This window comes from Vipera berus, assembly GCF_964194415.1.
Source record: "Vipera berus genome assembly, chromosome: 5".
Taxonomy (NCBI): domain Eukaryota; kingdom Metazoa; phylum Chordata; class Lepidosauria; order Squamata; family Viperidae; genus Vipera; species Vipera berus.
Window position 1 is genome coordinate 7,320,611 of NC_138207.1, and position 17,577 is coordinate 7,338,187.

Here is a 17,577-nt window from a genome sequence, read left to right on the forward strand (position 1 = left end):
TTTCTTACCAACCTATCCGTCGGGGTCGGTCGGGCCTGTGCTTAAAAAAAAAAAAGGTCTTGGCCTTTTCAAAGGGCTGCTTTTTTTTTTTTGTAAACAGTTCAGCAGGCAGACTTGGATTAAAAAGGGGGAGGGGGGCTGCCCCACAATTACCATTAGTGCTGTGCCGGTTTTGTGATATATATTTTTCAGAAGTTCCTTTTGCCTCCCGGTGATGTGGGTGGGGGCTGTGGTTAATTCAGAGACAACCATGAATGATGGAGAATCCTCCCTGGAAGGTTAATTCAGGACTTTTCATCGGCCTCCCAACAGTGGTGCCTGGACTCTTGATTTCCGAGTGGCTGTCGTCCTCGTTCACCCAAAAGGGTTGCCCTGCAGTTTGTTGTCCTGGATTAGAGAGGAGATTTAGTATTTCAGTCTGGAAAGCAGGGGTCATTTGAGACTTGACACCTCTTGATTGGCTTAGCCCCAATTACTTCCTGTCGGAAGAGATGCTGCAGGCCGCCTCCCTCGACCACCTGGGTGCGACGCTGCATCGCAGGCACATTGGCTGCTTGCAAGGGTGTGCGCGTTTGTGTGTGTGTATGGATGGGAGAGAATTGTTGCCGACGGTGCAGTTGTGCTCAGAGCAGCTAAATCTCTTTCCCAGAGACATGGCAGGCGCCAAGGTGCCCAAAGAGTGCCTGAACTAAATGTTGTGAATGGTTCGGCGGGGCCATCTTGGACTCCAAGGCCATCGCGCAACTCCTCTTTTTTCGGGAACTGTTAGTGCAGGGGAAGGGAATAAGTGACGTGACGTCGGGCCAGCCTTCTTTCACAACCCACGGACTTCATCTTGATTCAAACAATTCACGAGCAGTGTGGAGCAGGGATGGGCAACTATGGCAACTTCCAGACTTGTGGACTTCAACTCCCAGAATTCCTCAGCCAGCATGGCTGACTGAGGAATTCTGGGAGTTGAAGTCCACAAGTCTGGAAGTTGCCAAGTTTGAAAACCCCTGTCGAACATATCGGCTCATGTGGGCTGCGTTGAGTAAAGAGCAGTTTGTCCTGGGCAATTCATAATACAGTTAATCTTTAGAAATCCCATATTATTCAAAAGTGTGTGATCTTATGGGGCCGCATTACTAGCTGTCCAGAGCTGCCTGGGAATGGAGGTTGTACCCAATTGTGCTAGATTGAGATTTAATAGGAACTTAATATGACTTTTAAATCATTCTTTTTGAGCAAGACCTTGATAGGGCTAGCCAGATTACTTGACTATCTAAGCCAAGCGTCTTCAAACTTGGCCCTTTTAGGACTTGTGGACTGCAACTCCCAGAATTCCTCAGCCAGCGTGCCTGGCTGAGGAATTCTGGGAGTTGAAGTCCACAAGTCCTAAAAGAGCCCAGGTTTGAAGACTGAAGACCATTGCAGCATCCTCATGGTCACATGATCAAAATTTGGATGTTTGGCAACTGGCATGTACTTAACGACAGTTGCAGTGTCCTGGGCGGGGTCATGTGATCCCCTTTTGCGACCTGACAAGCAGAGCCAGATTCACTTAACCACTTAACAGCTGTGTCACTAACTTAAAAACCACGGCGATTCACTTAACGATTCTGGCAAGAAAGGCCATAAAACGGGGCAAAAGCTCACTTAACGACTGTCTTGCTCAGCCGTGGAAATGGCTAAGCAAGGCCGCGGTCGTAAGACGAGGACTACCTGCGTTCCACAGCGTTTGAAGTGAGAATTATATGGCTCTCCTCTCGGAGCGAAGGGGAGGGAAGGCTAGTCTAATGAGGTCTTGGGCTGGTTTTTCCATTTTACTTCTGCTGTTTCTGCGTCCGTTTTAACGATGTCAACTGAAATCTTCCATCCGTGCTTCCATGCTGCTTGGTACATGTCCTTCCTGGTCTGTTTATTACTTTCCTAGAGCGGCGATGTTTCTGTAGACTTTGTCCTCATCCCCACACGTTTCGACTGCCCTTTTTTTCTTGCTGCAGATAATTCCTTCTTTTTTTAAAAAAAGAAAAAAACATTGTCAGGTCACGGAATTCTGAAAAGTCCCCGGTTTTTTTTTTAATACACTTTGGCAGGGTGCGTCTGTGGTAAATTGACATAAAAATCTGGGTTTCAGCGATTCCCACAGAGCCTTTCTCGCCTTGTGCGTTGCGTACCCTCCGGCTTGGTTTCTCAGCCCTTCTTCGTTCACCGTGTCCGATTCCTCCCTGTGTTCATCTTGGTGACCCTTCTGTCGTTCTCCCTCTCTGCAGATAGCAAGAGGATCCTTATGCAGCAACACGTGAAATGAACAAAGCTCCACAACCCTCAGGAGGAACCCCATCAGCCCCACACCCCTCCCCTTCTCCTGGACTTCCACAGGTAAGGAGTCTCCTCCCCGGGCTACTTCCGAGGGAGGCATTTCCCCCTAGATAACACTCAGATTTTTGCCGCTTTACCTTGTTTCGGTGGCTTGAGGGGGGGGGAAGATCCTCTAGCAGAGGTGGGACTTCAACTCCCAGAATTCCTCAGCCAGCCAGCCAGCCTCAGGAATTCTGGGAGTTGAAGACCACAAGTGCTAAAAGGCTGGCTCAGGAATCCTGGGAATTGAAATCCTAAAAAGCTGGCTCAGAAATTCTGGGAGTTGAAGACCACAAGTGCTAAAAGGCTGGCTCAGGAATCCTGGGAATTGAAGTCCTAAAAGGCTGGCTCAGGAATTCTGGGAATTGAAGTCCTAAAAGGCTGGCTCAGGAATTCTGGGAATTGAAGTCCTAAAAGGCTGGCTCAGGAATTCTGGGAATTGAAGTCTTAAAAGGCTGGCTCAGGAATTCTGGGAATTGAAGTCCTAAAAGGCTGGCTCAGGAATTCTGGGAATTGAAGTCCTAAAAGGCTGGCTCAGGAACTCTGGGAATTGAAGTCCACAAGTGCTAAAAGGCTGGCTCAGGAATTCTGGGAATTGAAGTCCTAAAAGGCTGGCTCAGGAACTCTGGGAATTGAAGTCCACAAGTGCTAAAAGGCTGGCTCAGGAATTCTGGGAATTGAAGTCATAAAAGGCTGGCTCAGGAATTCTGGGAATTGAAGTCCACAAGTGCTAAACAGGCCGTAGTTCTTCAACCCTGTGACACTGCTACCAGTTTTACCAGAATGAACTTGTAATGAACTTTTCTGTAGATCGCCTGCCTTTGGGCCTCTTGGCTGGCTTTGGCAGAGGGAAGGTTGGCCAACGCCATTTTAATTCCTTTTCGTCTTCGAGTCAGAGCTTCACATTCCTCAAATGCTGCCGCAGCTGCGGTTGGGAGGGTTGGGGCAGCTGCCACGAAGCTGCTAACCTGCTTCTTCTCTTCTCCCTTCTCCTAGCAGTCAGCATTTCCTCCTGGCCAGGCGGCACCTGTGGTTTTTAACCCAGCGCAAGCTACCCAAATGAATACGCCTTCCCAGCCTCGACCGGTAAGAGGGTGGCGACAGCCGCCGGGCCTGCAGCTCCACGGGGGGCTGCAAGGACTCACTCTCGAGGTGGCAGCCGAGCCTTCTCGGATGCGGGCTGCCCAACAGGTTCTTCGGTTTGGCCCGGGGCTGGCCGGCCACAAAAGCAGCCCTGCAGGCTGACTCTGTCTGCAGGCACCGCTGACTCGGGAGTAGCTCTCGCGGCGTGTGCCAGGCCGGGGAGGGGGGTTTGGGACAAGCAACGGAGCCAGCCATGAGGTTCAGAGATGTGGTGGAAACCTCCTAGCTAGGGTCCGCATGGAAAGTGGCGGAGAGGAGGCAGGGAGGGCGGGCCTGTTGCCCCGAGGAGAGAAGAATTTGGGGAAAAGGGGGGGGGAGGAAGCAGAGAGTAGGCAGAGGGGCCTGTAACTGTCGGTGACGTTCTCCTCTTGTCTCCTTCCCCCCCCCCCCCCCCCCGCGCTCTTGTCGTAGTTTCCAGCAGGGCCTCGTGCTTTACATCAGCAGGTACTAACCTCCCCCTGCTTGCCTCACTGCATGCTGGATGCCATCCCAGGGTTAGGGTGCCGTCCGATCAGGGGTGGTGCTTGGACACTGCAGGGCCACTGACCGCAGGGCTGGAGGGTTTGGGGGGGGACGGGGGGGGCTGAGGTAATCAGGGTCAAACCCCCAGGTTAGACACACTGCGTCTCCTGGAAGCTCTCCTGTCTCTGGGCAGCTTACCCTCCCTCCCCCCCTTTCGTTCTCAGCTGCCCGGTTTTTCAAGACAGAGACGATAGTAACCAGGAGTCCTCGACTTACGACTACAATTGAGCCCCAGCTTTCCGTTGCCGAGCCAGGCAGCTGTTTAAAGCGAATTTCGCCCCGTTGTACGGCCATTCTGAATCGCTGCCGTTGTTCAGTTAATAACAAGGTGGTGAAGTGAATCTGGCCTTTCCCCTGTTGTTGGCGAAAAGGGCCGCAAAGCCGGGCCGCCGTCATTAAAACGTAAGCCAGTTGCTGAGCATCCGAATTTTGATCACTGTAACACCAGGGCGCGGTCGTAAGTCCTCCCCCCCCCCCCCGCAGTGCCTTTGTAACTTTGAACGGTGGCCAAACGGACGGTTGTAAGTCAAGGACTACCTGTACTGTTGTTTTTTTTGTTGTTGTTATGTTTTTTTTCCCTTCCTGGGTCGGATTACGATCGCTATAAGGAGCCATTTGGTCTCGCGGCTGTAACACATTTGAAAGGGGAGCCGATTGTGGATCACACCAACCACTTTTAAGCCCGCAGGGGAGAGCTGGTTGGGGTGTGGAAGAAGATACCAGTCCCAAAGAACAACACAAATCAAAACCTGTAGCAGGGGCCTGGGGCAGGGATTTGCTAGGGCCATCTTTCCCCTGAGTTTATGACCGACAAGATTGTGGTTAGGGCCAGTTTGACTGCAGTGTCCACAGCCCAGAAGCTTTCCTTCCTCCTCTCCCCCCCCCCCCCTCACCACTTTTCCCTTGTGACTTGCATGGCATCTGACTCATGATAGTGCTTCTCCTGTCACCGTTTCTCATTTTTGGAAAACTCCCACTCCCGCTGTCTCGCGTCCCCATTTTGGTGCTCCTTTCTGGCCTTCCCCTCTGAACGGACTTCCTGGCCACTCCCAGGATGGATGGCCTTTTCCTTTCCCTTCTCCCTTACCCCTGTCAACGACCTTTCGGTGTGTTGCATGTCTTCGAGAGCCCCGGACTCTGTTCTCCGTCTCTGTCTTCTTGGCAGACTGCCTGCAGACCCCCACCCCAGAAGGGCTGTGTCCTCCGTGGTCCTGAAAACAGTCACCCCTACATCCCCGTTGGCTATAGGTGTGTGTGTGTGTGTGTGTGTGTGTGTGTGTGTGTGTGTGTGTGTCTGCTCCTCCATCACATCCGGCTGTCAGAGAGCTTGCTTGCTTGGGCATGAAGGCCGAAGGAATGGCAGGAGGTTTCATCCTGTCGCCTTAGGCTGGGACTTGGGAATTGAGCTGGGGTTAACTTAGGCAAGATCTCAGCAGCGGTTCCCCTGTGATGCAGCGACATGTTCTCCTCAATCTGGCCAGTAGTTGTTTGTTTGTTTGTTAAAACCCTCAATTTATTTAAAAACTGCCTACTTTGGCATTCTTAAAAAAAACAAAAAAAAAAAACGCCAGCTACGAATCTTGATGGAGTTTGTGCTCCTTCCCACTGATATATCTAGTCCAGGGATAGGCAACCTCGGCTCTTTTATGACTTGTGGACTTCGATACCCAGAATTCCTGAACCAGCCATGCTGACTCGGGGAATGCTGGGAGTTGGAAGTCCGCAAGTGATAAAAGAGCCGAGGGTCCCTACCTAACCCGCTGATCTAGGCGTTCAACCCACGCGTACTGTTTCCAAACTTCAGCACCCTGGTGAACGAATAGGATTATATCTTCACAGCCCGAATTGGGTGATGTGTTTTATCTGAACAAAACTGCCACTTCTGGAGCTGGCTTTCCCTCCTGGGTGCAGTCTGACCCTCAAGGAAGAAGCCTTGATCCTCGGCGTGAAGCTTCTGAGTCAGATCAAAGCTTCGGGTCTCTGTCTTGCTGGTCCATCCAGTCTCTTGCGGAGAGATTGGGATATGAACGAGGAAGTCCGGCTCATATATAATTACTACACCCATCTCAGCGAGTGATCTTAGGAACCTGCAACCTCTTAGCATCTGTCACGTGGAATGGAGGATCCCGGCCTAAATCTAGTGTAACCACTAGCAAGCTTTGAAATGCGGGTGCTTCGGGCCTGTGCTTCGGAGTCTCGCCCAGTCTGGCCTCTCTCGAGGCGCGTTGGATGAAAGACCAGGCTGACTTAAGGATGCCGGGAATTGAAGTCTTCACACAGCTTCCGAGGGACGGGAACTCTGGAGGCGAGCTAACGACAGGTAGTCTTCGACGTAACAGCAGTTCCTTAGTGACCATTTGAAGTTAACAGCATTGGGGGGAAAAAAACAAAAACGGAGCCGTTTTCACACTTAAGGATGGTTGCAGCATTCCCCCATGCTCACGTGATTGACATTTGGGTGCTGGATCAGCGGTTCCTATTTACGACGGTCGCAGCGTCCCAGGGTCATGTAATCCCTTGTTGCAACCTTCTGACAAGCAAGGCCAGCGGGGAAAGCCAGATTTACTTAACAGCCGTGTTGCTAATTGAACGACTGCAGCGATTCACTTAACCCAGGGCTCTTCAAACCTGGCCCTTTTGTGACTTGTGGACTGCAACTCCCAGAGTTTCTCAGCCAGGCACGCTGGCTGAGGAATTCTGGGAGTTGAAGTCCACAAGTCACAAAAGGGCCAAGTTTGAAGACCACCCCCCTCCACACACACACAGACACACACACCCTGACTTAACCAATGTGGCAAGAAGAGTTGTAAAATGGGGCAAAAACTCCACAAAGGTCTCGCTTAGCAGCAGAAATTTTGGCCTCAGTTGTGGTCGTAAGTCGAGGACTGTCTGTATTTAGTCGCACTTCTTTCCCCCTCAGTTTTGGGTGGAAATGATCAGTTACCAATGCTCATTGCGATCGCCAACCTTAACCCTGGGTAGTAATGCTCATTGTTGCTGTTCGCAGTTTCCCCTACTGGGATCAAGCACGTGCTGGCCATTAGACGTGGCCTCTCCGTGCTCGGAATCCCACAGCAAAATTTGCAAGGGCGCCTGGGGAGGGTCAAGAGGGCAGGCTGACGTCCACCACAGCTGTCTGTCACTGTCCAGTGAGAACGTGAGGCGCAGGGCCGAATTACAACACAGAATGTTGAGCGCGAGACCCACGGTACACGGGCCTTGTTCACGCTATGAGTATTGTTTGAGCACTGATGGCTTGGACCACCCTCTCCTGCGTTCTTCACCCTGGAGCTCCAATGGTTTCCTTGCCCTCTTGGCACGGAGAGGCCACGTCTAACGGCCAACGCGTGGCTTAATCACAGCGGGGAACTGTGAACGGCAACAGTGAGCATTACTATCCAGGGTTAAGGAGAGCGGTTACTATTTGCACTGACAACTGATCATTTCTTAGATCAGGGTTCTGCAACCTTGGGTCACTTTTTAAGACAGGTGGACTTCAACGCCCAGAATTCCCCAGCCAGCCATGGCTGGCTGGGGAATTCTGGGCGTTGAAGTCCACCTGGTTTAAAAATGAGCAAGGTTGCAGAACCCTGGCTTAGAGCTTTCCCTTGGCTAATTCCTCAGGGTGTGATCTGCTTTTGTGCTCTTGTGTTGTTATTTAGACATTCTCCGGTAGCTTTGCAAAAGTCAGCGGGAGGGCTGTTGCGTAGAAGCTCCTTTGGGGTAGAAAGGCTGATTCTTCTCTCTCAGACTCGGATATTTCCACTTTGCAGCTTAATGCCTGTGGAGATTTCGTTGCTGATATTCTAAGGGCAGAGGTCTTGAAACTTGGCCCTTTCGTGACTTGTGGACTTCAACTCCCAGAATTCCTCAGCCAGCGTGCCTGGCTGAGGAATTCTGGGAGTTGAAGTCCACGAGTCAGGAAAGGGCCAGGTTTGAAGACCCCCCTCTTCTAAGGGCTTGAGAGGAAGTTGCTCTTTCCTATCTTGTGTATGATACTCAAAGGGTGTATATCCTGGGAAAGACACCACCTCCTAGTTCAGGGGTAGGCAACCTTGGCTCTTTTATGACTCGTGGACTTCAACTCCCAGAATTCCTCAGCCAGCGTGCCTTGCTGAGGAATTCTGGGAGTTGAAGTCCACAAGTCAGGAAAGGGCCAGGTTTGAAGACCCCCCTGTTCTAAGGGCTTGAGAAGAAGTTGCTCTTTCCTATCTTGTGTATGATACTTAAAGGGTGTATATATCCTGGGAAAGACACCACCTCCTAGTTCAGAGGTAGGCAACCTCGGCTCTTTTATGACTCGTGGACTTCAACTCCCAGAATTCCTGAGCCAGCCTGGCTCAGCTTGGAAACCTCTCCCTTTCCCCTCAGCATGGTTGGCTCAGGAATTCTGGGAGTTGAAGTCCACGAGTCATAAAAGAGCCAAGATTGCCTACCCCGTCCTAGTTTTTTCTTAAGTTTCTCCCCTCCTCAAGTTTGTTAAGGCCTTGCAAGAGGTACAGGCAGCCCTCGACGACCACAAATGAGCCCAAAATTTCTATTGCTCAGCAGAACAGCGGTTAAGAGAGTTTTGCTCCGTTTTGCGACCTTTCTTTGCCACAGTTGTTCAGCAAATCAACGGTAGTTCTTAAGTTAGTAAAAAGGTTGTTAAGGGGGGATCTGGCGCTGCTTCTCAGAAGGTTGCAAAAGGGGATCCCGTGACCCTAGGACCCTGCAGCGGTCACAAGTAGGAGTCACTTTCCAAGCCTTTGAATTTTTGATCACGTGACCATGGGGGAGGGGTGCCGCAGCGTCGTAAGTAAGAAATGCAGCCCTAAGTCACTTTTTTTCCAGTGCTGTTGAAACTGAACCCTCACTAAACGAACTGTTATCAGTAGACTACCAGCATTTTTTTTTAACATTCACCTATTGCACACCTCTACTTAACAGCCTGAAAATTTTCTGGGACTCCAGAAGATGGTAGAGGACAGGAAGGCCTGGAGGAACGTTGTCCACGAGGTCGCAATGGGTCGGACGCGACTTCGCAGCTAACAAACAACAAATAGACAGTTTGAAACCATAAGCAAACTTTTTAAAGTTGTCATATTCTATCTGCAATCTTCGATAAACTATATAGGCTTAGCCAAAATAAACAAGTCATCTCACTTCCTTTAAGCTGCTGGTATTTTCCCGGGGTTAAAGATCACTTTCTAATGTTTTGCATATAACAATCTTGAGACCATTAAGACACACCTCAAACCGTATAAAGATATGTAAAGGGAGGGCATTTTTTTCCCCCTTTGCACAGCACAATAGTTTGGAAAGTGAATGTTTCACTGATTTGGCTACTTCTTTCGTTAATACCTACAACCACCCCCCCTCCCATCATTTAAGGTCATTTTGGATGGACAGCTTGCATAGAAGAAGTGATAATAATAACAACAGCAGAGCTGGAAGGGACCTTGGAGGTCATTTAGTCCAACCCCCTGCTCAATCAGGAAACCCTGTACCATTTCAGACAAATGGCTGTCCAGTCTCTTCTTAAAAACTTCCAGTGTTGGAGCATTCACAGCTTCTGGAGGCAGGTTGTTCCAGTGATTTAATTGTTTTAACTGTCAGGAAATTTCTCCTTAGTTCTAGGTTGCTTCTCTCTTCGGTTGGTTTCCATCCGTTGCTTCTTGTCCTGCTTTCAGGGGCTTTGGAGAATAGCTTGACTCCCTCTTCTTTGGGGCAGCCCCTCAGATATTGGAACACTACAGTCATATTCCCCCTCGTCCTTCTCTTCATGAAACTAGACCAGGGGTAGGCAACCTTGGCTCTTTCATGACTCGTGGACTTCAACTCCCAGAATTCCTGAGCCAGCATGGCTCAGCTTGGAAACCTCTCCCTTTTTCCTCAGCATGGCTGGCTCAGGAATTCTGGGAGTTGAAGTCCAGGAGTCATAAAAGAGCCAAGGTTGCCTACCCCTGGACTAGGCATACCGAATTCCAGCAACCGTTCCTTATATGTTTTAATCTCCAGTCCTCTAGTACTTTCCATTAGTATGTTACAGGTAGTCCAAGACTTACCATCCCATCCCATTTGAGCCCAAAATTTCCACTGCTAAGTGAGACAGTTGTTAACAGAGTTTTCCCCTATTTTATGACCTTTCTTGTTGCCGTTGTTAAGTGAATCCCTGCAGTTGTTAAGTTAGCAACACGGATGTTCAGTGAAACTGGCTTCCCCGTGGACACTGTTTGTCAGAAGGTCGCAAAAGGGGGATTGCGTGACCCTCCGGGACTCTTCGACCATCATAAATATGAACCAATTGCCAAGCATCACCTGACTTTGGGGATGCCGCAACACTTGTAAGTGTGAATAATGGTCCTAAAGTCACTTTTGTCAGCTCTGCTGTAACTTTGGAACAGTTGCCAAACAAAGGGTTGTAAGTCGAGGACTACCTGTATGAACGTGAAATTATTTCCCCCATGCTTGGGGCACGTTACTGCCACTCTAAGGATATGAAAATATCCGTAGAAACTAGCCAAGTATAAGTAGTAAATTTGGTTAGAAGAGGAGGAAGATTTGATGTTTCTCAACAGTTGTTCCCTTGTCTATGGAGATTCTCAGTTATTCACGTCGCGGTTGTCCCAAAGGTGCTTTTTTAAAAAGGCAACTGGATTTTCTTTGTTTTTTTCCTTGAAGACGTTTCGCTTCTCATCCAAGAAGCTTCTTCGGTTCTGCTTCAGCTTCTTGGGATGAGAAGCGAAACGTCTTCAAGGAAAAACAAAAGAAAGTCTAGTTGCCTCTTGAAAAAGCCTCTTTGGGAAACCTCTTTGTCCATTGCAATATTCATAATTACAGAGAGCTCCTCCAATACGCCATTGTACTGAATATCCTTTTTCTAGGTAGCCTCTACTACAGGGGTCTTCAAACTTGGCCCTTTTATGACTCGTGGACTTCAACTCCCAGAATTCCTCAGCCAGGCATGCTGGCTGAGGAATTTCGGGAGTTGAAGTCCACGAGTCAAAAAAGGGCCCGCTTTGAAGAACCCTGATCAAGATCATGTGAAACGTTAGTATCGCTTTATAATCCCTTCAATAACAGAGTTGTATACTGTGTCGCAGTGCTTTACAGCCCCTCTCTTAAGCGGTTTACAGAGTCAACATACTTGCCTCCCCCCACAATCTGGGTCCTCATTTTACCGACCTCGGAAGGATGGAAGGCTGAGTCAGCCTTGAGCCCCATCAGGATCGAACCCTTGGAAGCGAGCAAGGTGTTAGCCTGCAATAAATACTGCATTTTAACCACTCCGCCACCTCAGCTCTTAATAAAAACAACACTTGGAATATTGCACACCCAGTTTTGGTGGTTACAGTATAAAAAAAAAGACGTTGAGACTCTGGAAAGAGCGCAGAGAAGAGCAACAAAGATGATTAGGGGACCGGAGGCTAAAACAAATGAAGGACGGTTGCAGGAATTGGGGATGTCCGGTCTAGTGAAAAAGAAGGATTAAGGGTGACAGGACAGCAGTGTTCCAATATTTGACGGGCTGTCACAAAGAAGAGGGGGTCAACCTGTTCTCCAAAGCACTTGAGAGCAAGACAAGAAGTAACAGATGGAAAACAATCAACGGAGAGAAACCAACTTAGGATTAAGGAGGAATGTCCTGACAGAACAATTCATCAGCGGAACAAGTTTGCCTCCAGAAGCTGTGGATCCTCCCCAACGCTGGAGGTTTCTTGAGTTTGGACAGCCACGTGTCTGAAATGGTATGGGATCTCTTGATTTGAGCAAGGAGGTTGGACTAGAAGACCTCCAAGGTCCCTTCCAACTCTTTGTTATTCTGTTATTAGATGGTGTGCAGCCCACCAGCTCTGTCCATTGAGGTCTCCATGAGAGGGGTTCAGAGTTTCAGTGATTCCCAGAACTTCTTTTTTTTATTTATTTTAATTCCATTTATATCCCGCCCTTCTCCGAAGACTCAGGGCGGCTTACAAACTTAGCAGTAGCCTTCATTCTATGTATACGCCTGCTTATGAGGGCTTTCACACACACACCCCCAAGCGGCATTATTACAATGTCAGCTTAATTGCCCCCCAACAATCTGGGTCCTCATTTTACCTACCTCGGAAGGATGGAAGGCTGAGTCAACCTTGAGCCTTGGTGGGACGCGAACCTGCACTAATTGCAGGCAGCTGGTGTTACTTAAGGAGGCATCAGCCCACTGCTCCACCAAGGCTAGTAGAACCCCTTTCCAACGGGATTGATACGAACACAAGCAAAGCCCATCTCTGCTGTCTGCATTCCCTTGCAATTACCTACTCACCTTTGTTGGCGCGAGCCGCGTGTCCTATTGACCTGCTCTTCTCCCTATCCCTCCAGCCCCCCCCCACCCTATTCTTTTTCACATGGCTGCCGTTACTTTCTTGCTGACTGTTGGGGGTCTTCCCAGGTGCCTGTTAACATGTCTGGCTGTAGGTAACTTCTGTCTCTTTCTCTTTTTTTCCCTTTTCTCCTTGTGTTTGTGTCTCTCTCTCTGTGTGTGTGTGTTTGTGTGTGTGTGTGTGTGTATGTGTTTGTGTGGTGCTAACAGGGCGGATTCAGGTCTCTCCAGGTAATCCCATTTCTATAATCCTACTTGGGTTGGGAGTGGGAGGGCGCACGTGTGTGCGTGGAAGTACTTTAAGGCAGCGTTTTCCAACCTTAGGAACTTGAAGATGCGTGGACTTCAACTCCCAGAATTCCCCAGCCAGCATAGCTGGCTGGGGAATTCTGGGAGTTGAAGTCCACGCATCTTCAAGTTCCTAAGGTTGGGAAACGCTGCTTTAAGGCCCCTTCGTGCTGGAATTGTAGTTGGCTGTCGGTGTTAAAAAACAGCTGTTAATTGAGCCCGTAGGGAACACGAGATCTTAAAAGATGGTGTGGGGTTTTATTTTTTTTCCTTTTTTGTTTCCCCCCCCCCAACCCAGTCCCATGTTGCACAAACCTCTGGAAAAGTGGGATGGGTCTGTGAATTCCTCTGATTCATAACAACCTTTCCTTTCCACAATCATTCTGCTTCTCCGTATACATCCTCTTCCTCTCTCCCCCCCACCCCCCGTGGGTTTGGTCTTTCACTCTTCTTTCTTTCTTTCTTTCTTTCTTTCTTTCTTTCTTTCTTTCTTTCTTTCTTTCTTTCTTTCTTTCTTTCTTTCTTTCTTTCTTTCTCTCTCTCTCTCTCTCTCTCTTCTCTTCTCTTCTCTTCTCTTCTCTTCTCTTCTCTTCTCTTCTCTTCTCTTCTCTTCTCTTCCCACCCCCAAGCGTTGCGTTACCGCAGTTTTCCCCCCAGTTCCTCAAATTGCAGAGATTGCCTATAACTCACAGAATAAACCCCCCTGCTAACAGGAATTCTTGAAATTTGTTTTATTTGTCACCTTTGGGGACCACTCCCCTCCCGTCTCAGAGGAACTCTGGGCAGTGTACAATAAAATGCGGAGACGAAAAAATAAAATAAAAAGCACACAGCGGTTAATTTTTTTTTTAAAAAAAAGAGGCAGGGATGATGAAAAGCAACGTTAAAAAAATAAATGAAAAAGTGGAAGGATGGCTTTGAGGGGCACCAGGTGAAAGAAAAGGACATCACGTCGCAGGGCATTTAATGTCAGCGTGCCCCTACCGTCTCTCAAGGGCAAAAGAGTTTGGTTTGCATGTTCTTTTCCTTGGGTAGCTGACTGAAACGTGGGGGAAGTTTTCAGGATTCGTAATATCCTAGCATTGCCGATTTCTATTCAGTGTAATTTGTAGTTTTCTGGCCCTCTGTTTGGTGATGAGGGGAAATGGGGCAAATAATCCCACTTTTATAGGATAGGAACATTTGCCTTACAGGTAGTCCTTGAGGTTAGGACCACAGTTGAGCCCAGCTTTTCCGATGCTCAGCGAGAAAAAACGGCTCCGTGAATTTTGCCCCATTTTACGACCTTGGCGGCCGCCCGTTGTTAAGTTGAATCACTGCAGTTGTTAAGTCAGCAAGCGGGGGCGGTAAAGTGAATCTGCCCCCACCTCTGCCTTTGCCTGTCTGCAACCGTCATCAATAACAGGCCAGTTGCCAAAGCAATGACCCCCGGGAGGGGTTGGGAACGGGACAACACACACACACACACACACACGCTGCAACAGTTGTAAGGGTGAAAAACCTGTCAGAAGTCACTCTTCACCCCCCCACCCCAGTGCCGTTGTAACTTCAACCGGTTATTAAACGAATGGTTGTTAAGCTGAGGACTACCTGTATGCATTTTCACCCTGGGTCTGTAATCCAGTTTATTTTACAGAACTTGGTCCATTTGGGAAGAGGGCACATACATTAATGCAGCCCAGGGCGGAGAGTCAGCAGAGAGAAGCCACAGGTTAACCTGAGCTGATTTTTCCTCCCCTTCTCCCCACCCCCCTTTCGCCTTTCCCTGCCTCTTATTCACGACGACCGCAACAAAGGTTGGTCGTAGGGCCCTCCTTAGAAACGGTGGAAACAGATCTCCTTTGGCTCTCCAAAGCCCACCTTTGGGTAGGGGTCCCACCGTCTTTCCCTCTGAAGACTTTGGGCCAAGCCTAGCCCCGACGGCCTCAATCCTAGCCTTTCGTTGCATCCTTCTCGGCTTTGGGGGGGGGGGAAAAAGCTTTCATTCCGGAGCGAGTTGCTCCGTCCTGAAATTCAGCAAAGCTCCCTCTCAGCAGTGGCTGTCCTCATACAGGTAGTCCTCGACTTACAGCAGTTCATTTTAACGACCGTTTGAAGTTACAACGGTACTGAAGGGAAAAAAAGGGGGGGGGACTTAACGACCGTTTTTTTCACGCTTGCGACCTTTGTGGCACGTTCACGTGGTTGACATTCGGATGCTTGACAACTGCTTCCTGTTTATGGCGGTTTGCAGTGTCCCCCATCCCTGCCCCCCCCCCCCGGGGTCCCCTTTTGCGACCTCCCGACAAGCAAAGTCAAGGGGGAAAAGCCAGATTTTCCCTTAACAACCGCGGGGCTAATTTTATCAACTTGCGGCGATTCACTGAAAAGCCGTAAAACGGGGGTGGGGGGTGGGGGTGGGCAAAGCTCACCGGACAGATTTCTCACTGAACGACAACAAGCGTCGGGGTCGATTGCGGTCGTAAGTTGAGGACTACCTGTATCTGGAACCCCGGGGCAGATTGCTGACACATTCAGCCTCAGGAGACCTACGGTGGGGCTAGCTAGTTGTAGGGGAAGCAGCTGGGATTCCTCAGGCCTGGCCTTACTAACTAAGCGCGTCCCTCTCTCCTTTCTCTCTTGAAGCATTTCTACCAGAGCAGGGCCCAGCCACCGACCAGTGCTTCCCGGGTGCAGAGTAACACGTCGGCTCGGCCTGGCCCACCCACTCATGTTTATCCAGCTGCTTCCCAGGTCATGATGATCCCTTCACAGATCTCCTATCCTGCTTCGCAAGGTGCCTACTACATCCCTGGACAGGTGAGGGGTTGGATTGAGGCTGCGGCCTTCTTCTTTATTGTGGAGAGCTTTGCCGTGCTTTCCCAAGCCACCTCGTCTCTCCCGTAACTGGTGTGCGTAGCTCGCCTTCCCTCCCCCCCCCCCAGGGTCGGTGTAATGAGGAGGAGAGAGGGGTAAGTTATCCGGTCTGCCCTCCTGCCTGTCGACAGATAGCATCCCAGTCGTCGGGGCTCCAGCTGCCTCTCTTAACGCCACGATCTTTGTTGTCTTTTGTCTGGGGAATGACTGTATTTGTTAAAACAAAAAACACTGGTCGGTAAATTGCCACCCTGTGGATGTGTGCAAATGCCTCCCGCCCTTGCGGGGAAGGCAGAAATGTGGTGCCTGGCCTCTTGTCGGCAGAAACGGCAGAATGAGGAGGTGACAGCAGAGGTTGGGTTTACCTGATGGGAGTCAACTCCTTTTCAACTCAGCTGCTCGTACAACCCAGCTGGTGGGCCGATGGTTTTATTCCACGGGATTTAACGGCTCTCACCGTGAGTCAGTAGCAAAGGACAGCTCCTCTGACCGACCTTTCCTTATCCGTCCCAAGCCGGATGGAACGAAAATGTGTATTTTGCGCCCTTTTGGGGAAATGAGCTTGGCTTGATTTCCCTAACGTGTCCAGGAATGTGACCGCTAAAGGAAGCCTTATGGGAAGGAAGCCTTGCAAAACCTACTGTCTAAACTCAACAGTTCACACCTGAAAATGTTTCTGATTGCTATGGAAGGTCAAGCTGGAACGTGAGCTTTCTCCTAAAGCGAGGGTCTTCAAACTTGGCAGCCTTTCCGACTTGTGGACTTCAACTCCCAGGATTCCTCGGCAAGTCTTGAAAGTTGCCAAGTTTGAAGGCCCCTGTTCTGTCCTAGGAGATTCAGCTGGAGCCACTTCCTTTAGTTCCAAGTCCCTTAATAAACACGAGTGACATCCTGATCAGCTTTAAAACGAGGGCGTTCTGAGGTTTTTGCAACACAAGTTCCGTAGACGGAAAGCCTATTTTTTTTTTAAAAAAATGGAGACCTAGTGTATAAAAGAGAAAGGGAAACAGCCCACAGGCGATGATGCCTTCTGCAGCTTCACGCGAAACATATCGTGTGGGTCTGGGACTGTTCTACATTGATAATACATATTCTTTAGTCCATGTGAGATTATAACGAAACCTTGCTGTGCTCCATCAGCTCCATCCTGGGTTCTTCCCTTGCAAGGTCATCCGTTTCCCCTTCCTGCTATTCTTCGCCTCTTCCAAACTCTTTAATTTAGGCCCCGTTATCCCATAGTTAGAGACGCGGTGGCTCAATGGGTTGGGACACTGAGCTTGTCGATCAGAAGGTCGGCAGTTTGTCGGGTCGAATCCCGAGTGCCGTGTAGCAGAGTGAGCGCCTGTTACTCGTCCCAGCTTCTGCCAACCTAGCAGTTCGAAAGCACGTAAAAATGCAAGTAGAAAAATAGGGACCACTCCGGTGGGAAGGTAACAGTGGTCCGTGCGCCTTTGGCGTCTAGTCCACGGAGACGTCCTCGGACAAGCGCTAGCTCTTCAGCTTTGAAACGGAGATGAGCACCGACCCCTAGAGTTGGAAATGACTAGCACGCATGTGCGGGGGAACCTTTACCTTTACCTTTATCCCATAGTTATGAGGGCCTCGCCCTATCGGCATCAGAAGAGGTGTGTCTAGCACAGGGGTAGGCAACCTCGGCTCTTTTATGACTTGTGGACTTCAACTCCCAGAATTCCTGAGTCAGCTGAGTCAGGAATTCTGGGAGTTGAAGTCCACGAGTCATAAAAGAGCCGAGGTTGCCTACCCCTGGTCTAGCAGGTCAGATCTTCTGCAGGCAGGGACGCAAAGGAGAACCTCCTATTGCCTTGTGAGATAACAAGAGTCTCAGATATGAGAGCCATCTCAGCTTCTCCTTTCAGAGAAAAGGGATTGCAGAACGATGCTTCAATTGCAGATAATAATTGATTACCTTTGGTCCGTATGGACTCTTTATGTGCTCTCAAAGGTGTTGATTGGTGGTGCAAAGGGATACTCTCAAACCAATGGTTACCTTTACAATTACTACTAGGATGTAATCCATGATGGGTGGTGGTCCCTGAGACTTGCAGGGCAGAGGCTAGTCA

The 17,577-nt window shown here is 49.6% G+C and overlaps 1 protein-coding gene across 5 annotated transcripts in view; it reads left to right on the forward strand.

Annotated features, from left to right (window-relative positions):
• Positions 1-17,577, forward strand: part of EIF4G1 (eukaryotic translation initiation factor 4 gamma 1) — a 134,391-nt gene that overhangs the window by 23,135 nt on the left and 93,679 nt on the right. For 4 of the 5 annotated variants that reach the window (XM_081329139.1, XM_081329143.1, XM_081329141.1 and 1 more), the window contains 3 exons: positions 2,256-2,364; positions 3,340-3,429; positions 15,266-15,439. In XM_081329139.1, the coding sequence (XP_081185265.1) occupies positions 2,290-2,364; positions 3,340-3,429; positions 15,266-15,439 (339 nt within the window). In that variant the 5' untranslated portion in view covers positions 2,256-2,289. The remainder of the gene's footprint in view (positions 1-2,255; positions 2,365-3,339; positions 3,430-15,265; positions 15,440-17,577) is intronic. The other variant, XM_081329142.1, reaches the window with a different exon arrangement.